Below are 27,364 nucleotides of genomic sequence, written 5' to 3'. Positions count from 1 at the left end.
GACGTCGATGGAGGCGGGACTAAAACCCGACAAGCAGCAGTCTCGCCTCCATCACGTCCCCATTGGCAAAATCACCCCCAAAGACTCTGTTTAACACCACTCTGTGCGTCAGCAGATACGGTTTACTTTTATACACCTTTGAGCCACACCCAAGTTACAAGTGTTGACTGAGCTTCCTGCTCACAGAAATGAGCAACTATTCAGACAAACACATACAGCTGATTGACAGTTAACGGCCACTGACAGGCAGTTTCTGTTAACTACAGTTTATTTTACGGTTTTTAAAGTTCTAAGTTAAATGCAAAATGTTAAACTAAATTTCACTTTTTTACACCTGGTACTCACCCAGTACTTACCAGAGACTTCCACTCTCTCCAAATTCCCAACTTTAACACTCTGTTTAAGAGCACTCGGTGCACAGCACAAGACATTCAGGAGGAGCAGCACATGGAGTGAGAAACCACTTGCACGTTTGGCACGACATTCACCAAAAAATTCAATTAACAACACACAACCTGCACTGTACACTGCATTCTATAGTCATTTTATTCAACAGAAAAGGTAATTAAATCAGAAATGGACACGTTTGAAAGCAAAAATAAACATCTGCAGCTCTTGGGAACATACATCTGTATTCAAACAAAGAAACCGAACACATTAAGGTGCTCTCTGTCATTCTCAGGGATAACTGAAAAAGAGCAGGTTCTGACAGATTCCTGCGCCGCGCTCCCTGTCTGCAGTGCCTGGTCATTTGCCACCCACCCCCGCCACCACTCACCGGAGTATTTCATTCACAGATTCACAAGCTGCTCTTTCTCAACTCAAGTCAGCCTCTGTTCATTTGGACAGCACAGGCACTTTTGGAAACTGGAACAACTTTGTGATCGAAATGAAGCCAACAGCTCTGACAAAATGTCTAAAGGGAGAAGCTCCGACACGGCAGTGATGTTTGGAGATGGCGAATCGGCTGCCCTTTTGACACTGTGCCCGATATTCTTTTCCACTGAAGTCAAACACGATGTAAAACGAGCTGCCGATTCGCCATGACCCATTTTGTGCTACTGCTGACCAAGCTAAATCGCTGCACCTAACTGCCTGATCTTTGTAAGTCATTAAGGGGTAGATTTTTGCTAAACTCACTATACCGAGGGTACATTAAGCCTGGGACAAGAATACCATAAAGTATCTCGTGCCTTTCATGCCCAGTGGCGGTTGGATCCCATCAGTTTGGGTCTGACAGCAGCAGCTGGGACCAAGAGTCAGATTACCCTGTTCCTGTACCTCGTGATGTTGGATCTCCTCAGCACAGCACATAGAGGAATACTGGGCAGGGAGGACTGCATGCCCGTAAGGGATCCCACCCGAACATCCGTCCATTAATTTGAATGGACGCAAATGAGGGCCAAGGCTCCCTTACAAAGTGTGCAAGCTTCCCCGCCTGATTTTGCCCCCAAATGAGCCAATATGCCCAGAGACTTGGGTCTAATAACAGGAGCCCTGGCTGGCAGCAGGGGCGAGGTTGCAAATGATAGTACAGTGATCATCATTCATCACCACTATGTCATGTTGCTTTTGGCTTTTTGTTTGATACTTAGGGAGCTTCACTTTCAGTTTGAAAACATCCCCAGCTCTGAATAGAAGTCACTAAACCCCTTTCCATTTCAACTTTCCCTTTTAACATAAGGTAAGAATATAAGAATTAGGAGCGGGAGTCGGCCATACAGCCCCTCGAGCCTGCTCCGCCATTCTGTAAGATCATGGCTGATCTTCGACCTCAACTCCACTTTCCCGCCCAATCCCCATATCCCTTGATTCCCCTCGAGTCCAAAAATCTATCGATCTCAGCCTTGAATATACTCAATAACTCAGCATCCACAGCCCTCTGGGGTAGAGAATTCCAAAGATTCACAACCCTCTGAGTGAAGAAATTCTTCCTCCTCTCAGTCCTAAATGGCCAATCCCTTATCCTGAGACTATGCCCCCTAGTTCTAGACTCTCCAGCCAGGGGGAAACGACCTCTCAGCATCTACCCTGTCAATCCCCCTCAGAATCTTATATGTTTCAATGAGATCACCTCTCAGTCTTCTAAACTCGAATAAGTTTTCAACTTATTTTTCTGCATTTCAGTATAGCAAACCCCGCCCCCACCCCAGACACCAGCAAGCATTTATAACAAGCCACTAATTTGGCATTTCTTTTGCTATTTAATTTTTCACCACCTTACATAAATATCAGTATCCTTCACCACTTTACCCCTACATAGTTATAGAGTCAGAGTCATAATGGCACAGAAGGAGGCCATTCAGCCCATTGACTCGTGCCTTGTAATCTCTGAGGAGAATATACAGTGCATTTTATTTTAAGGCATACATTTTGACTACAGTTTAACCATTAACCATTACCAGGGTACGATAGTGTAATATTTATGAGACTGGATTAGTAATCCAGAGGCATGGACTAATAATCTAGAGAACTTGAGTTCAAACCTCACCATGACATTTGAGAATCTGAATTCAGTTTGAAAAAAAAGTCTGGAAATTAAACAACTGGTATCAGTAAAAGTGACCATGAAGCTGTTGCATTGTGGGAAAAATCCAGCTGGTTCTTTAGGGAAGTTGTTACCCGGTCTGGCCAATATGTGTCCTCAGTCCCACACCAACTGGTTTACTCTTAAATGCTCTCTAAAGTGGACTAGCAAGGGCAACTTCAGAATGAATTTAACAGTTTTAGCCCAAATTTGTCCTCACAGCAAAACGCTGGAAACACTCGTGCAGAAAATATGGTTTTAAACGTGTGCAAGTGTGTCAGTGTGTCAGTGACATGGAAAAATGACACAGTCCCTGCATCGTAGTCCAACTGAACTCGGATCCTGCTGATAGAGGGGGTCAGTGGTAGTCGTGTATACTGGTTATTATGACAGGCTGACAGGGTACTAATGCAGAGATGCAAGCACCAGGATTTTGAGGTGTTGCGAAGATCAGAGTTGCTACCCATCTTCTGTATGCTCCCATAAGCGATCCCTATTCCCCACCAATTACCATCAGTTTTCACATCCCAGGAATGCCATCCTGAGAAGAAGCTCTGGGAGCAGAGGATTTGAGAGTAGGTTTTAAACCTCTCTTGGTTACTTGGGTAAGACTGTTCCTGATAAGTGTACATCATTGATCTCCGATCATTAGACAGAATCAAGTGCTTGTTTGCAGTCTTAGGATCCAGGGTCATCCGTGAATATTTCCCTAGAGAGGCAAGGAACAGGTTTATCAGATCAACGATTGACAGCGGCAGAGTAAGATTGAAAATATTTCTCAGATAGTGGGAGCCCCGTATAACCACTAACACTGTATACTGTACATGTTACATATACGTCCATCAAGCAGAATCCATATTGATTAGTGTCTGTGTCCCGTTGCTGGCCAGTCAGTACAAACATTGTCAATTCAAAATATTCAAACTTTGACGCAAATTGGGAAATTCATATTAGTTTATTTTTAATGTAGAAGAAATCCCTCAGCAACATTTATCAGGCTGTTTTTATCATTCTTCAAAGAGGCTAAAACTCTATCTTTGCTCTTGCTATTTGGAGGAGTAAGAAAAGGATGAGGAGGAGCAATTCAAGGAGGCGGAATCAGTCAGGCAGCACAGAAAGCATCTGGCAGAATCGCACAGAGACCCAGCATACTCTTGCATTTATAAGAGTGCCTTTAATGTAGTATAACATCCCAAGGTGCTTCACAGGAGCTTAATCAGTAAAAACTGACACCGAGCCATAGAAAGAGACGTTAGGACAGATGACCAAAAGCTTGGTTAAAGAAAGGTTTTAAGGAGCAGAGAAGTGGAGAGATTTAGGGAGTGAGTTCCAGGGCTCAGGCCCATAGGAACAGGAGGAGGCCATTCAGCCACTTGAGCCTGTTTCACCATTCAATTAGATCATGGCTGATCTGTATCTTAACTCCATCTACCTTTGGTTCCGTAATCCTTAATACCCTTTGACGTAATAAAACTCACTACACACTTGGTTTGAGTATAAAGCAAGGCTTTAATCAACTTGTTTCAGAACATGGAGGTCTAGTTGTACTTCACTAGTTCCCTGTCTTACAAAATGTCCTTGGGAAGCTGGGGCCGATGCCCGAGTATTTATACTCCTTGGACAGCACCACCAGCTGGCCGTCCAATGTTATTTCACGAGTAGTTTCTTGATGAATGATGAGATTTATAATACCCTTGCCTCACAAAAATCAATCAATTTGAGTTTTGAAATTTTCAATTGTCCCCCAGCCTTAACAGCTTTTTGGGTGAGAGAGTTCCAGATTTCCACTAGACACTACCTTTGTGTGAGGAAGTGCTTCCTGACATCACCCTTCAATTGCCTAGCTCTAATTTTAAAGTTATGCCCCCTTGTTCTGGACTCCCCCCACCAGGCGAAATAGTTTCTCTCTATCTACCCTCTCAAACCCTTTAATCATTTTAAACATCTCGATTAGATCATCCCTTAATCTTCTATACTCAAGGGAATCCAAGCCTAGTCTGTGCAACCTGCCCTCATAATTTAACCCTTTTAGCCTCGGTATCATTCTGGTGAATCTGTGCTGCTCCTCCTCCAAGGCCAATATATCCTTCCTGGGGTGCGGGGCCCAGAACTGAACGCAGTGTCCAGATGCGGGGTTCAAACCAGAGCTCTATACAACATAACTTTTAACCCTTTGTATTCCAGCACTCTTAAGATAATGGCCAACATTCCATTAGGCTTTTTCATTACTTTTTTGCTCCTGTCCACTGGCTTTTAGCGATTTCTGTACTTGGCCCCCTAAATCTCTCTGCTCCTCCACAGTTCCTAGTTTCTCACAGAGTTGGAGAAAGGCAGAGTTCTTGGAGGCTTGTAGGGCTGGAGGAGGTTATAGGTAGGGACAAAGCATGGAGGGATTTGAAAATGAGGATCAGATTTTTTAAATTGAGGCGTTGCCGGACCGGGAGCCAATGTAGGTCAGCGAGCACAGAGGTGAAGGGTGAACGGAACTTCGTGTGAGTTAGGAGGGCAGCGGAGATTTGGATGCAGCACCCTGATTCCGCACCACTGTCTATGCCCCCAGGTGGATGTATCTCTCCTGGCGCTTGTCAAAGAAAGGGTGCATGATGTTGCGTGCAAGGCTGCGGTAAATAGGACACAAGCAGGAGGAGCCTGTCAGTCCTTGTGCCTTCTCTGATTCTAGTTGTGTTGGCTCATCATGAAGAGCAAATGGAGAGGTTACAATGGGTTGCTGAGGAGCATGGATCACATGTGACTTTCAGTACAAGGAGATACATGAGGATTCAAAGAGGCATCTTGCTGACAGGTTGTGTGTGGTGCAATAGCTTGAAAGATGAAGAGCAGCAGAAGGTTGTAACAAAGCTGTAGCTGGCCCTGGCCTCCAGCTTCCCTGCCTCTCACTCTCTCTATGGTCTGCCTGCCAACCGGGTCCAGGGCTTCCTCCTTGTATACCAGACGAAGGACTGGGTTCCCCCAACCTTTGGTTTAACTCTACTATTGACTGTGTGCAGCTTTCTTCATATACAATAAAGTTAGCAGAATGATTGTTCATTGGTTGCCATGACATTTATTCCCACGTAGCTAGCAAGAAGCAAACTATTAATCTGCAGTAGTAATGCACTTGGTGCTCACACATTTGCAGCGCATCACAGGAGCACGTGGCAATTCATGGCAATATTTTGGGCGCCCCCTAGGACAATGGTTGGAAACCCCAGCACAGTTTCTCTCAGGAACACTGTGACTGAGGAAATTGAGACCTTGGGCTTCCACTGACAGGAGTCTCTCAGGGCCAGAATTGATAGGCTGGAGCATTAGCCTGAGAGAACCTTGATGACAGGCTTCACACTCTTCACTGGTGCTACGTAGCCTGTTCTCACGCAGATCCCTGGCCCTCCAGAAGGTGTGCCCAGCCTGCCAGGAGGAGGGACAGGTGAGCCAGCTGCCTCTCAGGTTGGTGGCATAGTCTTCCAATGCAGCCAACCTCCTCAAAGCATCACTCAAGAACTGCCAGGTGAACAGGGGCAGGCAGCTACTGTATTATCAGAAGTGGTGCCAGCAGGTGCAGAGCTCCCTCATCACCCAACACCAAGGGCTACAGGGCCACCTTCATCCAATAAAGTCACACTCACTGGAATATGAGCCCCGACGAAGAAACATGCAGGGTTTTCTTCACTGTTATTTTGGTAAAGAAGAAAGAAATTGCAATTATATTTTTCAAAGCCTCAGAATTACCCAAATGCTTCACGGCCAATGAGGTGCATTTTAAGTGTAATCATTGTTGTAATGTAGGCAAATACAATGCTAATGTGCACACATCAAGGTCCCTCAGAAAACAGAGGGATCTGTTTTAATGGTTTTGGTAGAGGGTTAAGTGTTGGCCAGAAACTCCCCTGCTCTTCTTCAAATAGGGCCAAGGAATCTTTGACATCTTTTACACCTTTAAGAAGCCAACTTCTACAGTTCAGGCAATCCAAATATTCATGCACTTGTAGTAAACGTATGAGTTGTGCCTTGGGGCAAGAGGCAACCTGTTTTACAACTTCCTCCTTTCAAAACAATTCCACCAATGTTGGTGAGTTTGTCAATCAGTGTTTTCAGATTCGGCGGGTTCACGGCTAATTAGGCTTGTTTTTGTTTTACCGTGGGGAACAAAATAGTTTTGTTTGGGTGGGTGCCTATTTTTGGGCTAGTTTCTTAACCAAAGATGGTCTTTTTGATTGCAAGTCTAACCTGAACGTGCTCTGCCTCTAAACACACAACACAGACTTGACAACCAATCGGTAAACACATTGATTCTCATCAGCACGTCGCACAAGTGCATCACATTGCTATTGGAAACGATAAGCACACGAACAAGGGCACAGACCTGGCAACGTAGGGGGAGGGGGGAATAATATCGAGCGCAAGGCTTCAGTGGCATCCTTAAACTTTGCATTATTGTGTGGGCTGTTGGCGTAGTGATACGCTTATCAATTACTTCATAAAAGGTGATGAGTCGAAGAAGAGATGATGAGTCGAAAGAAGAGATGAATAAGGCTTTTATTAGCTAAGAAGAGACCATGCTTCTTCGTGAGTGACTGAACAAGTCTGAACGAAACCCACACAGTGGTGGGTGGAGTCAGCTGAGGCATGCCTCCATACACAGCGCCACCCAGAGGTGGCAATATACAATACAGTGGTTTACCACATTCACCCCTTGTTTAATGTGAAGTCCGGCGGGGTGAAGGGTACTACAAGTTAAGTCTATCAGGAGGCCTTGTCTGACGTCCTGATCGTCGTGGTGGCGGCGGTGGTGTTGCAGCATCCGACGTCGGGTCTGGTGTCTGGGTGGTTGGCGAAGATTCCTGGGGCTTTGGCATGCCGTCTGCAGGGGTTGGGTTGGGAGGGGTGGTGGGGGATAACAGTGGTAAGGGGGATAACGGTGGTAAGGGGGATAACGGTGGTAATTCAGGGGTACCCGAGGGTGCGAGATCTCGTATGGAGACCGTGTCCTCCCGCCCGTCTGGGTATGTCACCCAGGCATACTGGGGGTTGGCGTGTAGGACGTGCACCCGCTCGACCAGGGGGTCCGTTTTATGCGTCCTCACGTGCCTCCGCAGTAGGACGGGCCCAGGAGAAGTCAACCATGCCGGTAGCGAGGTTCCCGATGTAGACTTCCGGGGGAAAACGAACATTTTCTCATGAGGGGTCGCATTAGTGGCAGTACAAAGCAGTGACCGAATGGAGTGAAGCGCTGCAGGGAGGACCTCCTGCCAGCGGGAGGTCGGAAGGCCCTTAGATTTTAGTGCTAAGAGGACTGCCTTCCAAACCGTCGCGTTCTCCCTTTCCACCTGGCCGTTCCCCCGGGGGTTGTAACTGGTGGTCCTGCTCGTGGCGATACCTCTTGTTAGCAGGTACTGCCGAAGTTCGTCGCTCATGAACGATGAGCCCCTGTCGCTATGTATATAGCTGGGGAACCCGAACAGAGCGAAGATGTCATTCAGACACTTGATGACCGTGGTACTGGTCATGTCTGGGCAAGGGATGGCAAAGGGGAAACGGGAGTACTCATCAACTATGTTGAGGAAGTACACATTGCGGTCAGCGGAGGGGAGGGGCCCTTTAAAATCGACGCTCAGGCGTTCGAAGGGGCGGGTGGCCTTGATCAGGCTTGCTCTGTCCGGCCTATAGAAGTGCGGTTTGCACTCGGCGCAGATTTGGCAGCTCTTGGTCATGGTCCTGACCTCCTCGATGGAGTAGGGCAGGTTACGGGATTTGATAAAATGGAAAAACCTGGTGACCCCCGGGTGGCAGAGGTCATTGTGGAGGGACTGCAGCCTATCACTCTGTGCGTTGGCGCATGTACCACGTGATAGGGCATCTGGGGGCTCATTGAGTTTCCCTGGCCGATACAAGATATCATAATTGTAGGTGGAGAGTTCGATTCTCCACCTCAAGATCTTGTCGTTCTTGATTTTACCCCTCTGCTTATTATTAAACATAAAAGCTACTGAACGCTGGTCAGTGAGCAGGGTAAATCGTTTCCCGGCCAGGTAATGCCTCCAGTGACGCACCGCTTCTACAATAGCCTGGGCCTCCTTTTCGACGGAGGAGTGTCTCGTCTCGGGGCCCTGGAGGGTCCTTGAGAAAAAGGCCACGGGTCTGCCCGCCTGGTTAAGGGTCGCGGCTAGGGCGAAGTCGGAGGCATCGCTCTCCACTTGGAAGGGGATGGACTCATCCACCGCGTGCATTGCGGCCTTCGCGATATCGTTCTTGATAAGAGTGAAGGCTGCACACGCCTCTGGTGTCAGGGGGAAGGAGGTGGCTTTGATGAGGGGCCTGGCTTTGTCTGCATAGAGGGGCACCCACTGGGCGTAGTAGGAGAAAAACCCCAGGCATCTCTTCAGTGCTTTTTGGCAGTGGGGAAGGGGTAGCTCCATTAGGGGGCGCATTCTGTCGGGGTCGGGCCCGATGACTCCGTTCTCCACCACGCAGCCGAGGATGGCCAGGCGCTTGGTGTGAAACATACATTTTTCCTTATTGTACGTTAGGTTCAGCCGTTGGGCCGTACGGAGGAAATTTGCTAGATTAACGTCGTGGTCCTGCTGGTCGTGGCCGCAGATGGTGACGTTATCCAAATAGGGGAAGGTTGCCCGCAGCGCGTTCTGGTCAACCATTCGGTCCATCTCCCTTTGGAAGACCGAAACCCCGTTGGTGACGCCGAAGGGGACCCTAAGGAAGTGGTAGAGGCGGCCGTTTGCCTCGAAGGCAGTATACTGGCGGTCCTCATGGCGGATGGGCAGCTGGTGGTACGCTGACTTAAGGTCGATGGTGGAGAATACTTTGTATTGCGCAATCTGATTGACCATATCAGATATGCGAGGGAGGGGGTACGCGTCCAGCTGGGTGTACCGGTTTATGGTTTGGCTGTAGTCGATTACCATGCGGCGTTTTGCAGTGGTTTTAACGACTACAACCTGGGCTCGCCAGGGGCTAGTGCTACCTTCGATAATGCCCTCCTTCAAGAGCCGCTCCACCTCAGAGCTGATAAAAGCTCTGTCCCCGGCACTGTACCGCCTGCTTTTGGTAGCGATGGGTTTACAGTCGCGGGTGAGGTTAGCGAACAGGGGAGGGGGGGGACTTTTAATGTGGAAAGGCTGCAGGTGGTTTGCAGCGGGCGATTTAAAAGTTGTTGGTTGCAGACTGTGAGTGGGGGGAGGGGTCCACCGTATGCTAGTGTGACACTCTTAAGGTGGCACTGAAAATCCAACCCTAGCAGGACGGCAGCGCAAAGACGGGGCAGGACTAGCAGTTTAAATTTTTGATATTCAGTGCCCCCTACTGACAGGGTCACCACACAGTAGCCGCTGATGTCCATTGACTGGGACTTGGACGCCATAGAAATGCGATGGTGTGCTGGCAGAATCGTGAGGGAGTGGCTACGTACCGTGTCGGGGTGGACGAAACTCTCTGTGCTCCCGCTGTCGATCAGGCAACTGGTGGCGCGGCCGTTTACCGCGATATCCATCATGGAGCTGGATAGATGGTGAGGGTGGCCTTGATCCAGCGTCACGGAGGCCAGTATGTGGCTTAGTGAGTCACTATAGTCATCCGCCGAGACGGTGGTCGGTTCCGGTGACGAAATGGCGGTTGAGTGCGTTGGATACGATGGCGGCGGATGCCATGCGGCCGGGGGTACACAAAATGGCGGATAAGATGGCTGCTCCCACGGCCCGCACGCTGCGCTGCTGGCTGGCTTCCCCTTGCAGGCGTTAGCGTAATGGCCTTTCTTCCCGCAGCCCGAGCAGGTAGCTGTCTTAGCTGGGCAGTGCGCTCTGGGATGTTTTAACTGGCCACAGAAATAGCATTTTTGGGCCTGGTTACTGGGCATCGAAGCAGTTCTTACCGGAGGCTGCTGTCTCGGTTGGGTCGCTGCAGCGGTTGGTGCCGGGGGCGGCGGTCCCGTGTCCCACGGTTTCGATTGCCATGTCTCGGCGCCGTTACGGGGGTATGCCTCGAGGTTTCGGTGGGCCTCCTCTAACGAGAGTGCAAGGGCAATGGCCGTCTTCAGGTCGGGTTCCTTGCTTTCTAGCAGTCTCTGCCGGGTGTGGTCTGACTGGAGGCCCCTGACGAAGGCATCACAGGCGAGTCCCTGCGCGTGCTCCACAGCCGTTACCGCTTTACAATCGCAGTCTCTGCAGAGTGCCAGTAGCGCCCGTGCAAATGCCCCTACCGATTCTCCCGGTTGCTGCCTGCGGGATCCCAAGAGGTGTCGGGCGTAAATTGTGTTCACTGGGCGCGTATATTGCCCTTTTAGTAGCTCGAGGGCCGCCACGTACGTATTAGAGTCCCGGATTAGCATATATACTTGATGGCTCACCTGGGCGGTCAAAATTTTCAGTTTGTGATCCTCCTCTGTAACCTGTGAGATTGCGAGGAAGGATTCAAAGCAGCTCAGCCAGTGTTCAAACTTGACTGATGCACCCACATCTTGAGGGTCGAGGTCCAGGCGTGGTGGTCTGAGGGCTCTCAGCAATGTCTGCTGTATCCGTTGCTGTTGTTGCTCCTCAGGTGTCGCCATTTAACTTTTAGCTAATAAAATTGATACGCTTATCAATTACTTCATAAAAGGTGATGAGTCGAAGAAGAGATGATGAGTCGAAAGAAGAGATGAATAAGGCTTTTATTAGCTAAGAAGAGACCATGCTTCTTCGTGAGTGACTGAACAAGTCTGAACGAAACCCACACAGTGGTGGGTGGAGTCAGCTGAGGCATGCCTCCATACACAGCGCCACCCAGAGGTGGCAATATACAATACAGTGGTTTACCACACGTAGGTCGTGCAGTACCTGGGGCCCAGGTAATAATGGCCGAATACGCCACCACTGGCAATCAATTTTATTTTATTTGGTTTAATTTTGAAAGCAGGGATTGATTTTAATTTCAAATAAAGGTGGAGGAGAAATGGAAAAAAAAGTTTTAGAAGGTTAATGAATGAAGGAGAAATCATCAGGGGGCAGGTTGAGTTCAAATGGATTTCGAAGCAAACGGTTATAGTTCAGTGAAAGCCTCTTCTCACCGAGCCTGGCTGTATCTACCTTGTTATTAACTTATAAGAACAACCCAGGTTGTTTATATAATTTTTTTCAGGTATGTCATTAAATTGAATCAATACTTATTCTCCCAAGTGCATGGCTTCTACATTTGCTTTTCCAACACTTTTGCAGAGCTTTTTATTTAATGATTTTCAAAACAAGGTTTAAGATTTGCAAGCAAGGAAAACCATTCTCTTGTCTCCAAAAATGCTAAAAATCCAAGAGTGGTCAGGAGCTTTGCCCCTTGGATCCCTACCTGAGTAGGCCATTCAAGCCCTCTGCCCCTGGACACCACTGGGCCCTCGGGCGGCCTCCCGACCCCTGGCAAGTTTTGGAGAGGCTAGCTCACTGATTTAAATACTTAAAGGTTGACATCTCTGTTGACAATCCCTGGTGTCTGTTTGGTGTTGGTATTTAACACTGTGGCTCCTTTACGAGCCTAGGACCCTCATGTTGTCGTTACTCTGCGTCAGGTATATGAACTGGGGGTCAGTAAGAGCTTAGACACAAAGAGCCAAGTGCAAGATCAGGGAGCACTTGGGAACACATTGGGTCCCCTGGACAAATGGAACACTATAGTGGCATAGTGGTTAGCACTGTTGCCTCACAGCGCCAGGGACCCGGGTTTGAATCCGGCCTCGGGTGACTGTCTGTGTGGAGTTTGCACATTCTCCCCGTGTTTGCGTGGGTTTCCTCCGGGTGCTCCGGTTTCCTCCCACAGTCCAAAGATGTGCGGGTTAGGTTGATTGGCTATGATAAATTGACCCTTAGTGTTAGGGGGATTAAATACGTGGGGTTACGGGGATAGGGTGGGATATGTGTTGGTGTAGGGGTTACGGGGATCGGGTGGGATATGTGTCGGTGCAGGCTCGATGGGCTGAAATGGCCTCTATCTGCACTGTGGGGTTTCTGTGATTCTGTGATTCTGTGAATCCAGGCCGAGAAATTCGTTGGCATTTGCCAATCAAAAACTTAGCAGAGAAAGAGCATTTTAGAAAATTCAATCCCTTTGTCGTGTAGGAGTTGGTGAGAATTCCATATTGTGCAAACTTAATTATTAGCCACTGTTATGTGGAATTCTAAATATCTGAGGCTTCAAGCCACCCACACTGAATCTAATGACATTTCTCTTCACGTTTAAATCCAACCAACTGGTTAACCAATTCAGTTCTTCTACTTATCTATAAAAACATTGCATATTATAAAAGTATTAAGCCTCTCCATGGCTGCCTAACATACTGGCAACAACACTTCAGCGCCTTTATTGCCACTCGGAGGCATAGAAAAAGGAGGAGGCCATTCAGCCCCTTGAGCCTGTTCCGCCACTCAATGAGATCATGGCTGATCTGTATCTTAACTCCATCTGCCCGCCTTGGTTCCGTAACCCTTAATACCCTTGCCTAAGAAAAATCTATCAATCTCAGTTTTTAAATTTTAAATTGACCCCCAGCCTCAACAGCTTTTTGGGGGAGAGAGTTCCAGATTTCTACACACTTTTGTGTGAAGAAGTGCTTCCTGACATCACCCCTGAACGGCCTGGCTCTAATTTTAAGGTTATGGCCCCTTGTTTGGGACTCTCCCACCGGAGGAAATAGATTCTCTGGTCACGAAATTCGGTAGTGCCCGGTTTTGTGGTGGTAACGCTGGCGAGGCAGGACATCCTGCGCCCAGCGAGGAAGTCCCGCCCCGGCCACGAAATTTGTCTTATTGCCCAGCCCAAGAAGTGGAACGCAATGTCTTGCGCTCCGCTTCCTGGTGGGGTGGTAACCGAGGCGATGAGAGGGCGCAATCGGCAGCGCGCTACTGCATTTGAACACCCCTCACCGTCAGTTAAAGGGGAGGGACGCTGCGCACTCTGCAGGGCCCCTGATGGCCCACACTAGGTCACCAGGGTGGCTTTCAGTGAAACTGGGTCTCGTTGGCAGCTGTCACTGCAAATAAGGAATAGAGCAAGGAGATTAGGAACAATAGACAGTGTGGGTACAACAGGCTGTGACATAGACGGTGTGGGTACAACAGGCAGTGACATAGACATGTGTGGGTACAACAGGCAGTGACAGACAGTGTGGGTACAACAGGCAGTGACATAGACAGTGTGGATACAACAGGCAGTGACATAGACAGTGTGGGTACAACAGGCAGTGACATAGACAGTGTGGGTACAACAGGCAGTGACATAGACAGTGTGGGTACAATAGGCAGTGACATAGACAGTGTGGGTATAACAGGCAGTGACATAGACAGTGTGGGTACAATAGGCAGTGACATAGACAGTGTGGGTATAACAGGCAGTGACATAGACAGTGTGGGTACAATAGGCAGTGACATAGACAGTGTGGGTACAACAGGCAGTGACAGACAGTGTGGGTACAACAGGCAGTGACATAGACAGTGTGGGTACAACAGGCAGTGACAGACAGTGTGGGTACAACAGGCAGTAACAGGCAGTGTGGGTACAACAGGCAGTGACATAGTCAGTGTGGGTACAACAGGCAGTGACATAGTCAGTGTGGGTACAACAGGCAGTGACATAGACAGTGTGGGTACAACAGGCAGTGACAGACAGTGTGGGTACAACAGACAGTGACATAGACAGTGTGGGTACAACAGGCAGTGACATAGACAGTGTGGGTACAACAGGCAGTGACATAGACAGTGTGGGTACAACAGGCAGTGACATAGACAGTGTGGGTACAACAGGCAGTGACAGACAGTGTGGGTACAACAGGCAGTGACATCGACAGTGTGGGTACAACAGGCAGTGACAGACAGTGTGGGTACAACAGGCAGTGACATAGACAGTGTGGGTACAACAGGCAGTGACATAGACAGTGTGGGTACAACAGGCAGTGACATAGACTGTGTGGATACAGCAGGCAGTGATATAGACAGTGTGGGTACAACAGGCAGTGACATAGACAGTGTGGGTACAACAGGCAGTGACAGACAGTGTGGGTACAACAGGCAGTGACAGACAGTGTGGGTACAACAGGTAGTGACATAGACTGTGTGGATACAGCAGGCAGTGATATAGACAGTGTGGGTACAACAGGCTGTGACATAGACAGTGTGGGTATAATAGGCAGTGACATAGACAGTGTGGGTACAACAGGCAGTGACATAGACAGTGTGGGTACAACAGGCTGTGACATAGACAGTGTGGGTATAATAGACAATGAACTAAACTCTCAAATCTCTGGACCGTGATCCCACTGTCACTGGCCCCTATTCCCTGCTATCATTGGCTGACCTGTGTGACAGTTTCCCCTTTACCCACCTGAGCAGTTCTTCAGAGATTGAATGTAACCACGCGGTTCCGCAGTGACATCCTTTACGACAGATGTCGCCTGATGTTCAGTTGCTGCTGCCTCCTCCAAGATGCTGCCTATGGAAGCTGGCGTTAGAAAAAAAAAATCACAAGTGTTGGGAATAATGGAGAGCGTGTGTAAACGGGGCTGGTAAACTAGTGCTCGTGTCCTTGTGCTGGTTGTGCACGAACCCCAGGCTATCTACTGAGCCTTGGCTGAGGGCAGAAGAGGCTTGTGCTGCTCCGTGACATGAGCTTTATAAATCCACTAGCAGGGGAGCCCCGCATTGCGAGGGCTTTTTGGGGGCTGGTCGATGTGTGGGCCGGGAGCCTGGGACTGGATTTGGGTTGTCGGTAGTTTCCAGGGCTTTTTTGGGCCTGGTGGATGTGTGGGCCGGAAGCCTGGGACTGGATTTGGGCTGTCGGCAGTTGGAGAAGCCTAGGCCCGTTTTGCACAGTTTTTTAACCTAAACATTTCTAGCTTTTAATACCTTCAAAGATGAAAGTTAAAGTACTTATAAAACATTTTTGGTAAATCTTATTTTTTTTTAAAAAGAAACTGACCTGGATTACGAAAGTTTTGAGCTGCCCTGGCTGCTGTATAATGGCTGACAGATCCCCGAGATGAAAACGATTAGTCCTGCCCACACACACACCGATTGGTCAACCATCAGGTGACTGAACTGTAGGATTGGTCAATCATCACGGCACAGGATTGGTCGACCTTGACGTCAGTCAATGCTAATGAGTGGATAATGAGTGGAATTTTGAAGGTTTTTTGTATAATGTGCGAACAATTTTTATCCGACCAAAAAGTAAATACGCTTATGACCGTTCTGGAAGCGTAAGCTTTCTTTCGACGTAACACACGTGTAGGAACGCTCTATAACTTTAGAGTGTATAGCCGGACAGACAGACGGAAGGACAGACAGACAGACAGACAGATCGATCCTTTTATATATATAGATAGATGCGCTTGGGAGCATGTCCATGGAATCCACGAGATGCCGATGCCCCAGTCCACAGACACAACATCATCGAGGTGCGCCATTTAACTTAGAGCAGAGGGCAGGTCTGGCAGCACCCAGCTGCTGGGAGTAGTTCAAGGTATATTCCTTGACCTTAGATCCAAGTTCTGAATGCGAGAGAGTAAAGTAACAATGCAGAGAGACAACATACGGGCAAGGTAAGTCAAACCAGGACGAGAAGACAACCGAAGAAAGCAGACAATGACCCTGGCTGGAAACTCATCACCGGCCTTCCCGGAGAAGCCGAGGATCCCAGAGCTCCTATGTGCTAAATGCTGGAAACTTGCCAGCAACACGTAGACTGCAAATTCTTTGCTGAACCATCTTAGACATTGAAAACAGCTTTATGATACTGTTACTAAGCTAAACCTAGCTGAGGCCGAGGTACTATTTACAGTCGTGTCTGTGCTGATTTAGACTCTTGTCATTTAATAGTACCAAGTGCTAATTGTAATCTTCCATGTTTATTCTTGTGATGGTTTGGGTTGCGTTGTCAGAGATGTTAAGAAAAGTAATGCTACTCAATGCATCTCTATGTTGACTTCATCTGCGGGGACTCTGAAAAATAGGAGTTAATTACACTTCGCTCAGTATTGCACAACATTCCAGTTGTGACAGGGTTGGTTTGTATAAACCTTAAGAAACATTGCCTTGGGTTATGTGAGACAGCCCAAAATGGTGCTAATAGACACCATAGACATTCTTAGCAGATTGCAATCTGATATTCCGATGTGTGGGTGGCCAAAGGAACGACAAGATTTACTTGATGCTCTTTGTTTACTATCTGGGCTCGGATGCAATGGTCCATTACACCCTGAATTTTGAGCATTGCTGGACCGAGAAATATGATGGAACTCAGTTATACCTGACTTCCACCCAGTTCGTACTTTGTCCAATTTTTTCATGTGCTCTTCGGTAGGCGACGGAAGCTCCCCTCCAAAGCAGGCAGGGACTTCATTGACGTCTTCAAAGTGACGTATGGAAGCCCTCCACTCTAACCAGTGACCAGCAGGCATGCTGGATGCCAAGTCCGCAGCACGCCTAGGATATATGGGTTTAGAAATTCCTGGCAGGCCACTGTGCTGCCAGATGTGAGATGAAGCAAGACCTCTGCCCGGCAGTCTGTTCCGTCGTTGACCTCGCCCCAAATCACGGGGATGGGGTTATTCTCGTAAAAGGGTGCAAGCGGCCATGCCATTTTCAGTGCTCTCTGGGCATCTGGCCTGCAGGGGTCTTGGATTTCTGCCCGAGGGATTGGGAGGTGGGTGGGTTGGGAAAAACTGGTCAAAAAGCTTTGCTAATGGCAACTGATCACTCTGAGATCGATTCCTGTTGGGAAGTAGCATTGCGGGTCCCATCTGTGCCTCCCGGAGGGCAAGTATGCCTGCATAATGCAGGAGAACTGTACGTTGGCCATAGGATTAGCGGAAGTGGTGGGAATTCCAATGGGGAAATGTCATCCCTCCAGTCCCACCTCGTACACTGACATCAGGGAGGAATGAGCAGGCAGAAGAAGCATTCACCCCTGACCCAACCCCACTCCCAACCTGCTGGGGATTGCTCCCCTCTCTCCATTACATCATTTCTGCAACAAAAACAAAGAGCAATTTCGGGGTTTTGCTGTCCAGGGTTGTTGAGGCCGACCAATCAACAAAGGGTGGCACACGCAGGAAACTTGGTTACATCTCCTTGTAGGAGCTGAAATAAATGACTGGCATGGTGCCAAGGGCAGCTCTGCCAGCAAACAACTCGAGCAGCTCCATCTCGACTTCAGCAGCCATTAAACATGGGGTCTGGTGCTGGCCTGCTCCATCCCTTGTCTGCAGACTCATGCCTCCATTTAGAGTTCCCTCTCCCTCCATTTTTCTCCCCCTTTTCCTTTCAGCCTTGGAAAAGGCTACTGACAGGTTGAAATACCTTTTAAGGCTCTCCAAAGCTTGCTGAAGTTTTGTTTCCACCGCCACCCTCCTCCCCCACCCTCATTATGACACGCCTTTAATTGTCCCCAACCTTCTAAGTTTCACTTACACACAATTTTAATCTCCCAATAGTTATATCACGTGTAAACCCATCTGGATCTGCACCTGGCACTGTGAAGAGTTATGCAATGAGCTTAGACTGGAGAATTCAGTATTATTTGCACTTGACTTTTCAGGTCTTTCACTCGACTCGTCTGTGTAAGGAGTGACACTTATTACTATCCATTTAGAATTGACTTAGACTTGAAGATGAAAATGAGCCCCAATATTTCTTAAATATTTTATCAAATGTAATGTTAATCTAACTTGCGTGTGCACCAAAATTAATGCTAAGGTTTCCACCCTTTCTCTTTAGCTTGGATCCTAACTCACTCGATCATTGATCGCAACATGAACCATGACTTCTAGCTGATTTCCTCCATTTCCAAGATATTTCCAACTTGTTCTGTTACACCTTTCATCCTGGCACCTGCTACTAGCCAACACACTCTTTTGGGATTCCCTGCCACAGCCTCAAAGGTAAAGCATTCTAAGGCTGATTACCTGTTGTAGTCTTGTGCTTCTGTGTGATTATATTGTTGTAAGTAAATATGACTACTAGATTAGCATGAATACTACAGTTTGGCAATGTGGAGTAGACAAGAGTGAATATTGGGCAATGCACGTGGGTGTCTGATATTTAAGATTATAGTACTCTTTCATTGTTAATCCTGTGGTATGCTAGCCCATCAGTGCCACGTGTAAGGTTGTACATTTTAGATCGTAGGATTCGTGGGTCTGCTTAAAGAAACTGCAATTTAGTGTGAATTTCAAAAAAAGGTTCCACTCAGCTAAAGCAATCAATTAAGCAACCGATTGACAAAGGACTGAAGATATACAGGGCCCTGGTGAGACCACACCTGGAGTATTGTGTACAGTTTTGGTCTCCTTACCTAAGGAAGTATATACTTGCCATAGAGGGAGTGCAACGAAGGTTCACCAGACTGGTTCCTGGGATGGGGGGATTTTCCTATGAGGAGAGATTGAGCAGACTAGGCCTATATTCTCTAGAGTTTAGAAGAATGAGAGGCGATCTCATTGAAACATACAAAATTCTGACAGGACTTGACAGGGTAGATGCAGGGAGGATGTTTCCCCTGGCTGGGGAGTCTAGAACCAGGGGTCACAGTCTCAGAATAAGGGGTCGGCCATTTAGGACTGAGATGAGGAGAAATTTCTTCACTCAGAGGGTGGTGAATCTTTGGAATTCTCTACCCCAGAGGGCTGCGGAGGCTCAGCCGTTGAGTATATTCAAGACAGAGATCGATAGATTTTTGACTTTTAATGGAATCAAGGGATATGGGGATAGTGCAGGAAAGTAGAGATGAGGTAGACTATCAACCATGATCTTATTGAATGGCGGAGCAGACTCGAAGGGCCAAATGGCCTATTCGTACTCCTATTTCTTATGTTCTTATAATAAACACAGGGATGGATCAAACACTAAATTTGACACAAAATCATAGAATGGTTACAGCACAGAATGAGACCATTTGGCACGTCGAGCTCATGTCAACTCCCAGCGAGTCCCACTCCCCCGCCCTTTCCCCATAGCCCTGCAATTTTTTTTCCTTCATGTAATTATCCAATTCCCTTTTGAAAGCCACGATTGAATCTGCCTCCACCACCCTTTCAGGCTGTGCATTCCAGATCCTAACCACTCGCTGTGTAAAAAGGTTTTCCCTCATGTCGCCTTTAGTTCTTCTGCCAATCACCTTAAATCTGTGTCCTCTGGTTCTCGACCCATCCGCCAATGGGAACAGTTTCTCTCTATCTACTCTGTCTAGACCCCTCATGATTTTGAACACCTCTATCAAATCTCCTCTCTTCTCTAGTCTATCCACGTAATTGAAGGCCCTCATCCCTGGAACCATTCCTGTAAATCTTTTCTGCACCCTCTCTAAGGTCATCCCATCCTTCCTAAAGTGCGGTGCCCAGAATTGGACACAATGGGCTGGAGTTTGCCAATGGGGAGCTTTTGGAGGCGGGACTCCCACTTGTCGAGTTTTAGTCCTGCCTCCATTGACTTCTGGTCAACCCAGCGGGCTTAGCATGTCAATTAAGGGAAGGCCGGTTACAGAGAACGTCAGCGTCTGACGTTTCATCTGTCAAAAATTTTTGACAGATGAATTGTCATCGTTTGACAGCTCTGTGAAACTGTCAAACACTGATATTCTCTGTAGTTTGATGAGTTCTTGTATTCAAGACCTCATCAAACCTCTTTTGTGAGCAGAAATTAGATGGTTGTTGCATCGGAGAATGCAGCAGCCATCTGTCATCTCTGCCGGTGAGATGTGAGACTCTCCGCATCCCCAACGATTGAAGCCTGCAGGAAGAAACAAAGGTAAGTAAACATTTTCTATCACTTTCCACTCACCTCACATACTTACCTCTCCACACTGGTACCCATCACTTACCTTCACAACGCACTTTTGCACCCCTCCGACCCCCGCAGACCCATTGCTCGCCTCAATGACCCTGGCGGGATTCACAGCCTTCGGGAAGCCTGCACTTGTGTGGGTAAAATGGGGATAATCCTCTTATCTGCCTGTTAACTACCTCTTAACAGGCAGTTAAGTGGCTGTAATCCCCTTCCCGCCTCCAGGAGACGGTACCCGGCATGGGTCGGCTACCTGCCTCCCGGGAAGATGGCACAGAGGCGGGTTGGGGGCGGGATGGGCAACAGGCCCCAGATTCTGCCATTTTCCCGGCAGTCCCACCTCCAATCCGCCTCCCCAGGGCTGGCAAGATCGCGCCCAAAACTCCAGTTGAGGCCAAACCAGTGTTTTATAAAGGTTCACCATAACTTCCTTGCTTTTGTCTTCTATGCCTCGATTTATGAAGGCTAGGATCCCAAATGCTTTTTTAACCGCTTTCTCAACCTGCCCTGCCACCTTCAACCATTTGTGCACATGTACCCTCAGGTTTCTCTGTTCATGCACCCGCTTTAGGATTGTACCCTTTAGTTTATATTGCCTCTCCTTGTTCTTCCTACCAAAATGTTCACTTCGCAATTTTCTGCATTAAATTTCATCTGCCACGTGTCCGCCCATCCCACCAGCCTGTCTATGCCCTCTTGAAGTCTATCACTCTCCTCCTCACTGTTCACTATACTTCCAAGTTTTGTGTTATCTGCAAATTTTGAAATTGTGCCCTGTGCACCCAAGTCTAAGTCATTAATACAGAAAACTTTGTGTTATCCGGAGGCTAAGTGTCCGGCAAGCTGGAGCCACCGGCAAAAATCAGGAGCTGTTTTCTTAGGTTCTTTTCTTCTCGTGGCTTTTTTTTCAACAGTCAGGCTCTGGAAAGTCTCTCTGAAGCTGTTGCTAAGCTACAGAGACGCTTCCAAGGTACGGGCCGACTGTTTAGAAGCTGTTGCTAAGCAACAGTGTTTGTTGTCAGATACGGAGATGAAAAGCTCCGTATGCTTCAACATTAACGCTGGTGTGTCCGGCAGTTTTGAGGGAACAGCAACAGCTCGGTCCCGTCGGTGCCGGATAGCACAAAGTTTCCTGTATATATCAAGAAAGGCAGTGGTTCTAGAACCGACCCTTGGTGAACCCCACTGTGTCCCTTCCTCTAGTCCGATAAATAACCGTTCACCACTACTCCCGGTTTCCTGTCACTTAGCCAATTTCGTATCCATGCTGCCACTGTCCCTTTTATTCCATGGGCTTCAACTTTGCTGGCAAGCCTATAATGTGGCACTTTATCTAACGCCTTTTAGAAATCCATGTATACCACATCAACCACATTACCCTCATCAACCGTCCTTGTCACCTCATCAAAAAACTCAATCAAGTTAGTTAAACACGATTTGCCTTCAACAAATCTGTGCTGGCTTTGCTTAATTAATCCATACTTCTCCAAGAGACTGTGAATTTATCCTTTTATCGTTTCTAAAAGTTTCCCTACTACCAAGGTTGAACGGACTGGCCTGTAGTTGCTGGGTTTATCCTTACACCCTTTTTTGAACAAGCTTGTAACATTTGTAATTCTCCAGTCCTCTGGCACCAGCCACGTATCTAAGGAGAATTGGAAGATTATGGCCAGTACCTCCGCAATTTCCACCTTTACTTCCCTCAGCATCTTAGAATGCATCCCATCAGGCCCTGATGACTTATCAACTTTAAGTACAGCCAGCCTTTCTAGTACCTCCTCCTTATCAATTTTTATCCCATCCAGTATCTCTACCTCCTCTTTCACTATGACTTTGGCAGCATCTTCTTCCTTGGTAAAGACAGATGCAGAGTACACATTTAGTACCTCAGCCATGCCCTTTGCTGTAATGTATATACCTTTAAGGGGGGAACTATCTTTTACAGCTCATGTATACTGCAGTACCGGCAGTGACCACACCTGTACATAACACTGAGTAGTAATCTGTACAGTTCAGTTGCAGTGTGAGCCACGATGAGTAAACACCTGTTCTACCGTTCTCCGCAGTCTGTGTCTGATTATACACGGACGCAACATTGGCAACGAGGCAGGTTCGAACCTACCTACAACTCTGCACCACCCCCCGGGGTTTCGTTCCTGGAGATCAGTGGATTAGAGGTCAAGGCCAGAGACTCGGGCGTCGACCACGGGCAACCGCCCAGTCATCCAGCAGAGACTCGAGAATTGTGGGGGAGGCTGTCGAGAGCCAGGCTTGGCTTTCCAGTCGAGGTGGTCCAGCGAAACGGGCTGGCAACAGGTAGTGCGCAGACCCTTCCCGGACAGCGGCGGGCTAGAGCCCGACCGAGCGGCACAGCAAAAGGGCCGAGCAGCGTCGACAGGGGAGAGAGAGAGAGGGCAGAGCGCACAGGGCACAGCCGGTGTTCAGGGGCCGAGCAGCGTCGGAGAGAGGGAGAAAGAGACGTGCAGAAACCCGCGAGGCACCGCCATTGCCACGAGGACTGCCGGGAGCGGCGTTGGCAGCAGCGGGGGAGGAAGGAAAGCGCGGGAGACGCCATTTTAAGCCATTGGGAGACGCCATTTTAAACCACACCCAAAATGCCGAAGAGTGGCAGTATCACCGCATTTGACAATGAAGTTGAAGATTGGACTACATATGTCAAACGAATAGAGGTGTACTGCAAGGCAAATGAGGTGTCAGATGACAAGAAAGCATCGGTATTGTTAAATTTAATGGGTGCAAAGACGTATGGTTTATTACGAAATCTAGTAACCCCAACGAAGCCAATGGAAAAGAGTTTTGAAGACATAGTAACGATATTAAAGGAACATTTAAACCCCACACCGCTGCTGATAGCAGAAAGATTCAAGTTTCACAAACGGAACCAGCATAAGGATGAAAGCAATGCTGATTATTTAACAGAACTGCGCAAACTATTGAAACACTGCCAGTTTGGAGCGGGACTGGCAGATACCTTAAGGGACAAGTTTGTGTGTGGGCTTCAAAGTGAAGGAACCCAGAAACGGCTTTTATCTGAAAAGGACCTTACGCTGGAAAAGGCTTTCAGCATTGCGGTATCATATGAAGCAGCAGCACGGGGCGCTGCAGAGATACAACAGAGACCGCAAGAATATGGCACAAACGAAATGTCATATGGAACAGAGAAGTGCTATCGCTGCGGCAGAACAACACACGACCAGAATGATTGCTGGTTCAAAGACAAAGTGTGCAGACAGTGTGGAAAAGTAGGACACATAGCACAAGTCTGCAGGTCGGGAAAGAAAACCAGCAATAAGAAACCTACCAAAGGAAAGTACAAGAAGGTACATAAGATGATGGAGAATAGTTCAGACGAACAAAAGAGTGATAACGACTCCGAAAGCAGGGAACTGAGTTGTCTGAAACTACATAATGTGATCACAACGGAGGATCACCGAACCATTTGGGTCACTCTCAAGTTAGCAGGAGTCCAGGTAAAGATGGAATTGGACACAGGATCAGCCCTAACAGTCATAAACCGACGGGACTACGAGTGGCTATTCTCACACATACCCTTGAGAGACACAAAAATTATTTTGAAGACGTACACGGGGCAAAAAGTCTACCCCAAAGGAAAAATAAGGGTGACCGTTATATATAACGGTAAGGAAACACCAAAACTAGACCTGTATGTATTGCAAGATGGAGGACCACCACTACTGGGATGTGAATGGATCCGGAAAATACAACTGGATTGGCATTCCATACAGGCACTGACTGTGGCTGACAAAAAGGATGACGATGTCACACCTGGGCGACTGTCAAAGATCCTAATTGACGCGAAAGAAGTGTTCCAGCAAGGACTCGGAACACTAAAAGGCATGACAGCGATGATTAAAATGGAAGAAAACACAAGCCCAAAATGTTTTAAGGCCAGAACGGTACCTTATGCGATCCGCCCAGCCGTCGAAGCAGAGCTGGAGAGTCTGGAACATTCAGGTGTACTATCCAAGGTAGACTGGAGCGAGTGGGCTACACCCATCATCACTGTGATGAAAAAGTCGTTGAGCAGCACGCCTGGGGAACCAAGGAAGGTTCGCATCTGTGGGGACTTTAAGGTAACAGTGAACGGCCCTTCACACCGTACAATACACTTCCGCGGATTGAAGATATTTTCGCCTCGCTATCTTGAAGGAAACGCTTCACTAAGATTGATCTGGCCCAGGCGTATCTGCAAATGGAGGTAGAAGAAGCATCAAAAAAATACCTCACAATCAACACCCATAAAGGTCTCTACCAATACAACCGGCTGGTATTCGGGGCAGCATCAGCTCCGTTTATTTGGCAGAGGGCAATGGAACAAGTCCTGCAAGGGATCCCAGGGACCCAGTGTTATTTGGATGACATCCTGGTCATGGGCGAAAATGACAGTGACCACCTTGCCAACCTGGAGCAGGTGCTCACTAGATTGAAGGAATATGGGCTCCGAGCTAACCGCCCCAAATGCGAGTTTTTTAGAAAACAGATCTCGTATTGTGGCCACGTTATCGATAAACAGGGGTTACATAAGTCCCCAGAGAAGATTGAGGCAGTAGTCAAGGCTCCAGCACCGGAAAATGTGTCACAACTGAGGTCGTTCCTCAGGCTGGTAAACTACTACCATAAGTTCTTGCCAAATTTGTCTACAATACTACACCCACTGACCACCCTACTGCAAACTGGGGTGCCATGGAAGGGGAGTGATGAATGTAGATGAGCTTTCCAGAAGAGCAAAACACTAATCACATCGAAAGAGGTATTGGCCCATTACAACCCAGCATTACTAATTCGGTTGGCATGTGATGCGTCACCCTACGGCATTGGAGCGGTGCTGTCGCACAAATTCTCGGACGGCTCAGAGAGGCCAATGGCCTTCGCATCACGATCACTAACCTCAGCCGAGCGTAATTACGCCCAGATTGACAGGGAGGCCCTCAGCCTAGTGTGGGGAGTGAAAAAGTTCAATCACTATCTGCACGGGCAGAAATTCACCTTGCTGACTGATCACCAGCCTCTTGTCTCCATTTTTAATCCGAAGAAGGGCGTTCCGGTGATGACTTCGCAACGACTACAAAAGTGGTCACTTTTTCTAGGGGCGCACCACTATGAGATTGAATATAAGGGCACGAAACAGCATGGAAATGCTGATGGGCTATCACGCCTGCCACTGCCTACTGCAGAGGAAGCACCAGCAGTGGATCTTGTCGAAATATTCCATTCGACTTTAGTTGAATATCTACCGGTAACTAACGCTTGAATCGAAAAGGAAACCCGAAATGACCCGACACTGTCTCGGGTATATGATTTGACGGTGAAGGGATGGCCAGCACATGGCGACTCACTGTTGCCAGCATTCTCGACAAGGAGAGAACAGCTGTCAGTGTGCCGGGGGACCTTGATGTGTGGATCCCGAGTGGTAATTCCACCCAAGTTAAGGGATAGAGTGCTCAATGAGCTTCATGAGGGTCATCTGGGAGGGGTAAAAATGAAAAGCCTAGCCAGGGCTTATGTGTGGTGGCCGGGAATTGATAAACAAATCGAGGACCTGACCAAGAGCTGCTCAGGATGCCATAAAGTCCAAAATGCACCACCACAGGCCCCTCTACACCCATGGGAGTGGCCCTCATCTCCATGGCAATGGGTGCATATTGATTTTGCTGGTCCATTCATGGACTCAATGTTTTTAATAGCCGTGGATGCGCACTCAAAATGGCCTGAGGTCATCAAAATGTCCTCCACCACCACGGAGAAAACTATTGCAGTCCTACGGACCATTTTTGCCAGGGATGGCTTGCCAGAACAGATTTGCTCCGACAACGGACCACAGTTTGTGTCCGAAGAGTTCCGGACGTTCTTGAAAAAGAATGGGGTAAGGCATTACACATCCGCCCCGTATCATCCAGCCACAAATGGATTGGCTGAGAGGTTCGTACAAACCTTTAAGAAGGCAATAAAGGCTATGTACAATGACAACATTCCGCTGCAGCACAAGGTGGACAATTTCCTGTTCGCCTACCGGAATGCGACACATGCAGGCACCAACCAGGCCCCAGCCATGATGTTCTTTAACCGAAGGTTAAAATCTCGCTTGGATTTGCTCAGACCAAACGTACGAAGAGATGTTGAGAGTAAGCAATTCCAGCACATCCATGAGAACCCGACAAGGAGCTTCAATGTAGGGCAACCAGTCTTGGCCCGCAACTACCGAACAGAAAAATGGCAGCCAGGAACGATATGCACACGGCAGGGCCCACTAATGTACACAGTGGACGTTGGGGAGAGCATCGTGAGACGCCATGCTGACCAGATCCTAGAGTCACAGGAACAAGTCAACCCCATGCCTTGCCCATACGTACCTGGTGATGAACCCGACGTACAGGTCGCATCTACCCCAGAAACAGTAGCATCGGAAGCTGATGAACCAACCGATGACAGGGGGCCAGAATCGCCTCCGCACCAAGAGCAAGACACTCGGGAAAGGCGCTATCCAGAAAGGATCAGGAAGACTCCCCAAAGACTGAATATATAAATAGACTATTTTCAGCTAATGTTGCATGTTAAAAGTGTTAATTGTAATTAGTTTGATATTTAATTGTTAAATGAGTGTTATGGTACTGTTAATCTAAAAGGGGAGGAATTGTAATGGATATACCTTTAAGGGGGGAACTATGTTTTACAGCTCATGTATACTGCAGTACCGGCAGTGACCACACCTGTATATAACACTGAGTAGTAACCTGTACAGTTCAGTTGCAGTGTGAGCCACGTTGAGTAAACACCTGTTGTACTGTTCTCCGCAGTCTATGTCTGATTATACACGGACGCAACATTTGCCTCTATGCGTAGGTCTCCTTTTTGGTCCCTAATCAGTCCCACCCCTCCTCTTATTACCTGTTTGCTATTTATATGCCTATAGAAAATTTTTGGATTCCCTTTTATGTTAGCTGCCAATCTATTCTCATACCCTCTCTTTGCCCCTCTTATTTCCTTTTTCACT

At 48.0% G+C, this 27,364-nt stretch overlaps 1 protein-coding gene across 2 annotated transcripts in view; it reads right to left on the bottom strand.

Moving 5' to 3' along the window:
- Positions 1 to 559: 559 nt before the first annotated feature.
- LOC147107884 (E3 ubiquitin/ISG15 ligase TRIM25-like) overlaps positions 560 to 27,364 on the bottom strand; it is a 38,552-nt gene continuing 11,747 nt past the window's right edge. The window contains exons 6-7 of one of the 2 annotated variants that reach the window (XM_086007262.1): positions 21,766 to 21,788; positions 560 to 3,236 (exon numbers count right to left, since the gene is read on the bottom strand). In XM_086007262.1, coding sequence (XP_085863388.1) covers positions 2,707 to 3,236; positions 21,766 to 21,788 — 553 coding nt within the window. In that variant the 3' untranslated portion in view covers positions 560 to 2,706. Of the gene's footprint in view, positions 3,237 to 11,678; positions 11,702 to 21,765; positions 21,789 to 27,364 lie in introns of both variants that reach the window. The other variant, XM_086007263.1, reaches the window with a different exon arrangement.

Source organism: Somniosus microcephalus, chromosome 14 (genome assembly GCF_052327205.1).
Source record: "Somniosus microcephalus isolate GS21.2 chromosome 14, FLI_Smic_1.0, whole genome shotgun sequence".
Classification (NCBI taxonomy): Eukaryota; Metazoa; Chordata; class Chondrichthyes; order Squaliformes; family Somniosidae; genus Somniosus; species Somniosus microcephalus.
This window is presented reverse-complemented; position numbering and strand designations above follow the sequence as displayed.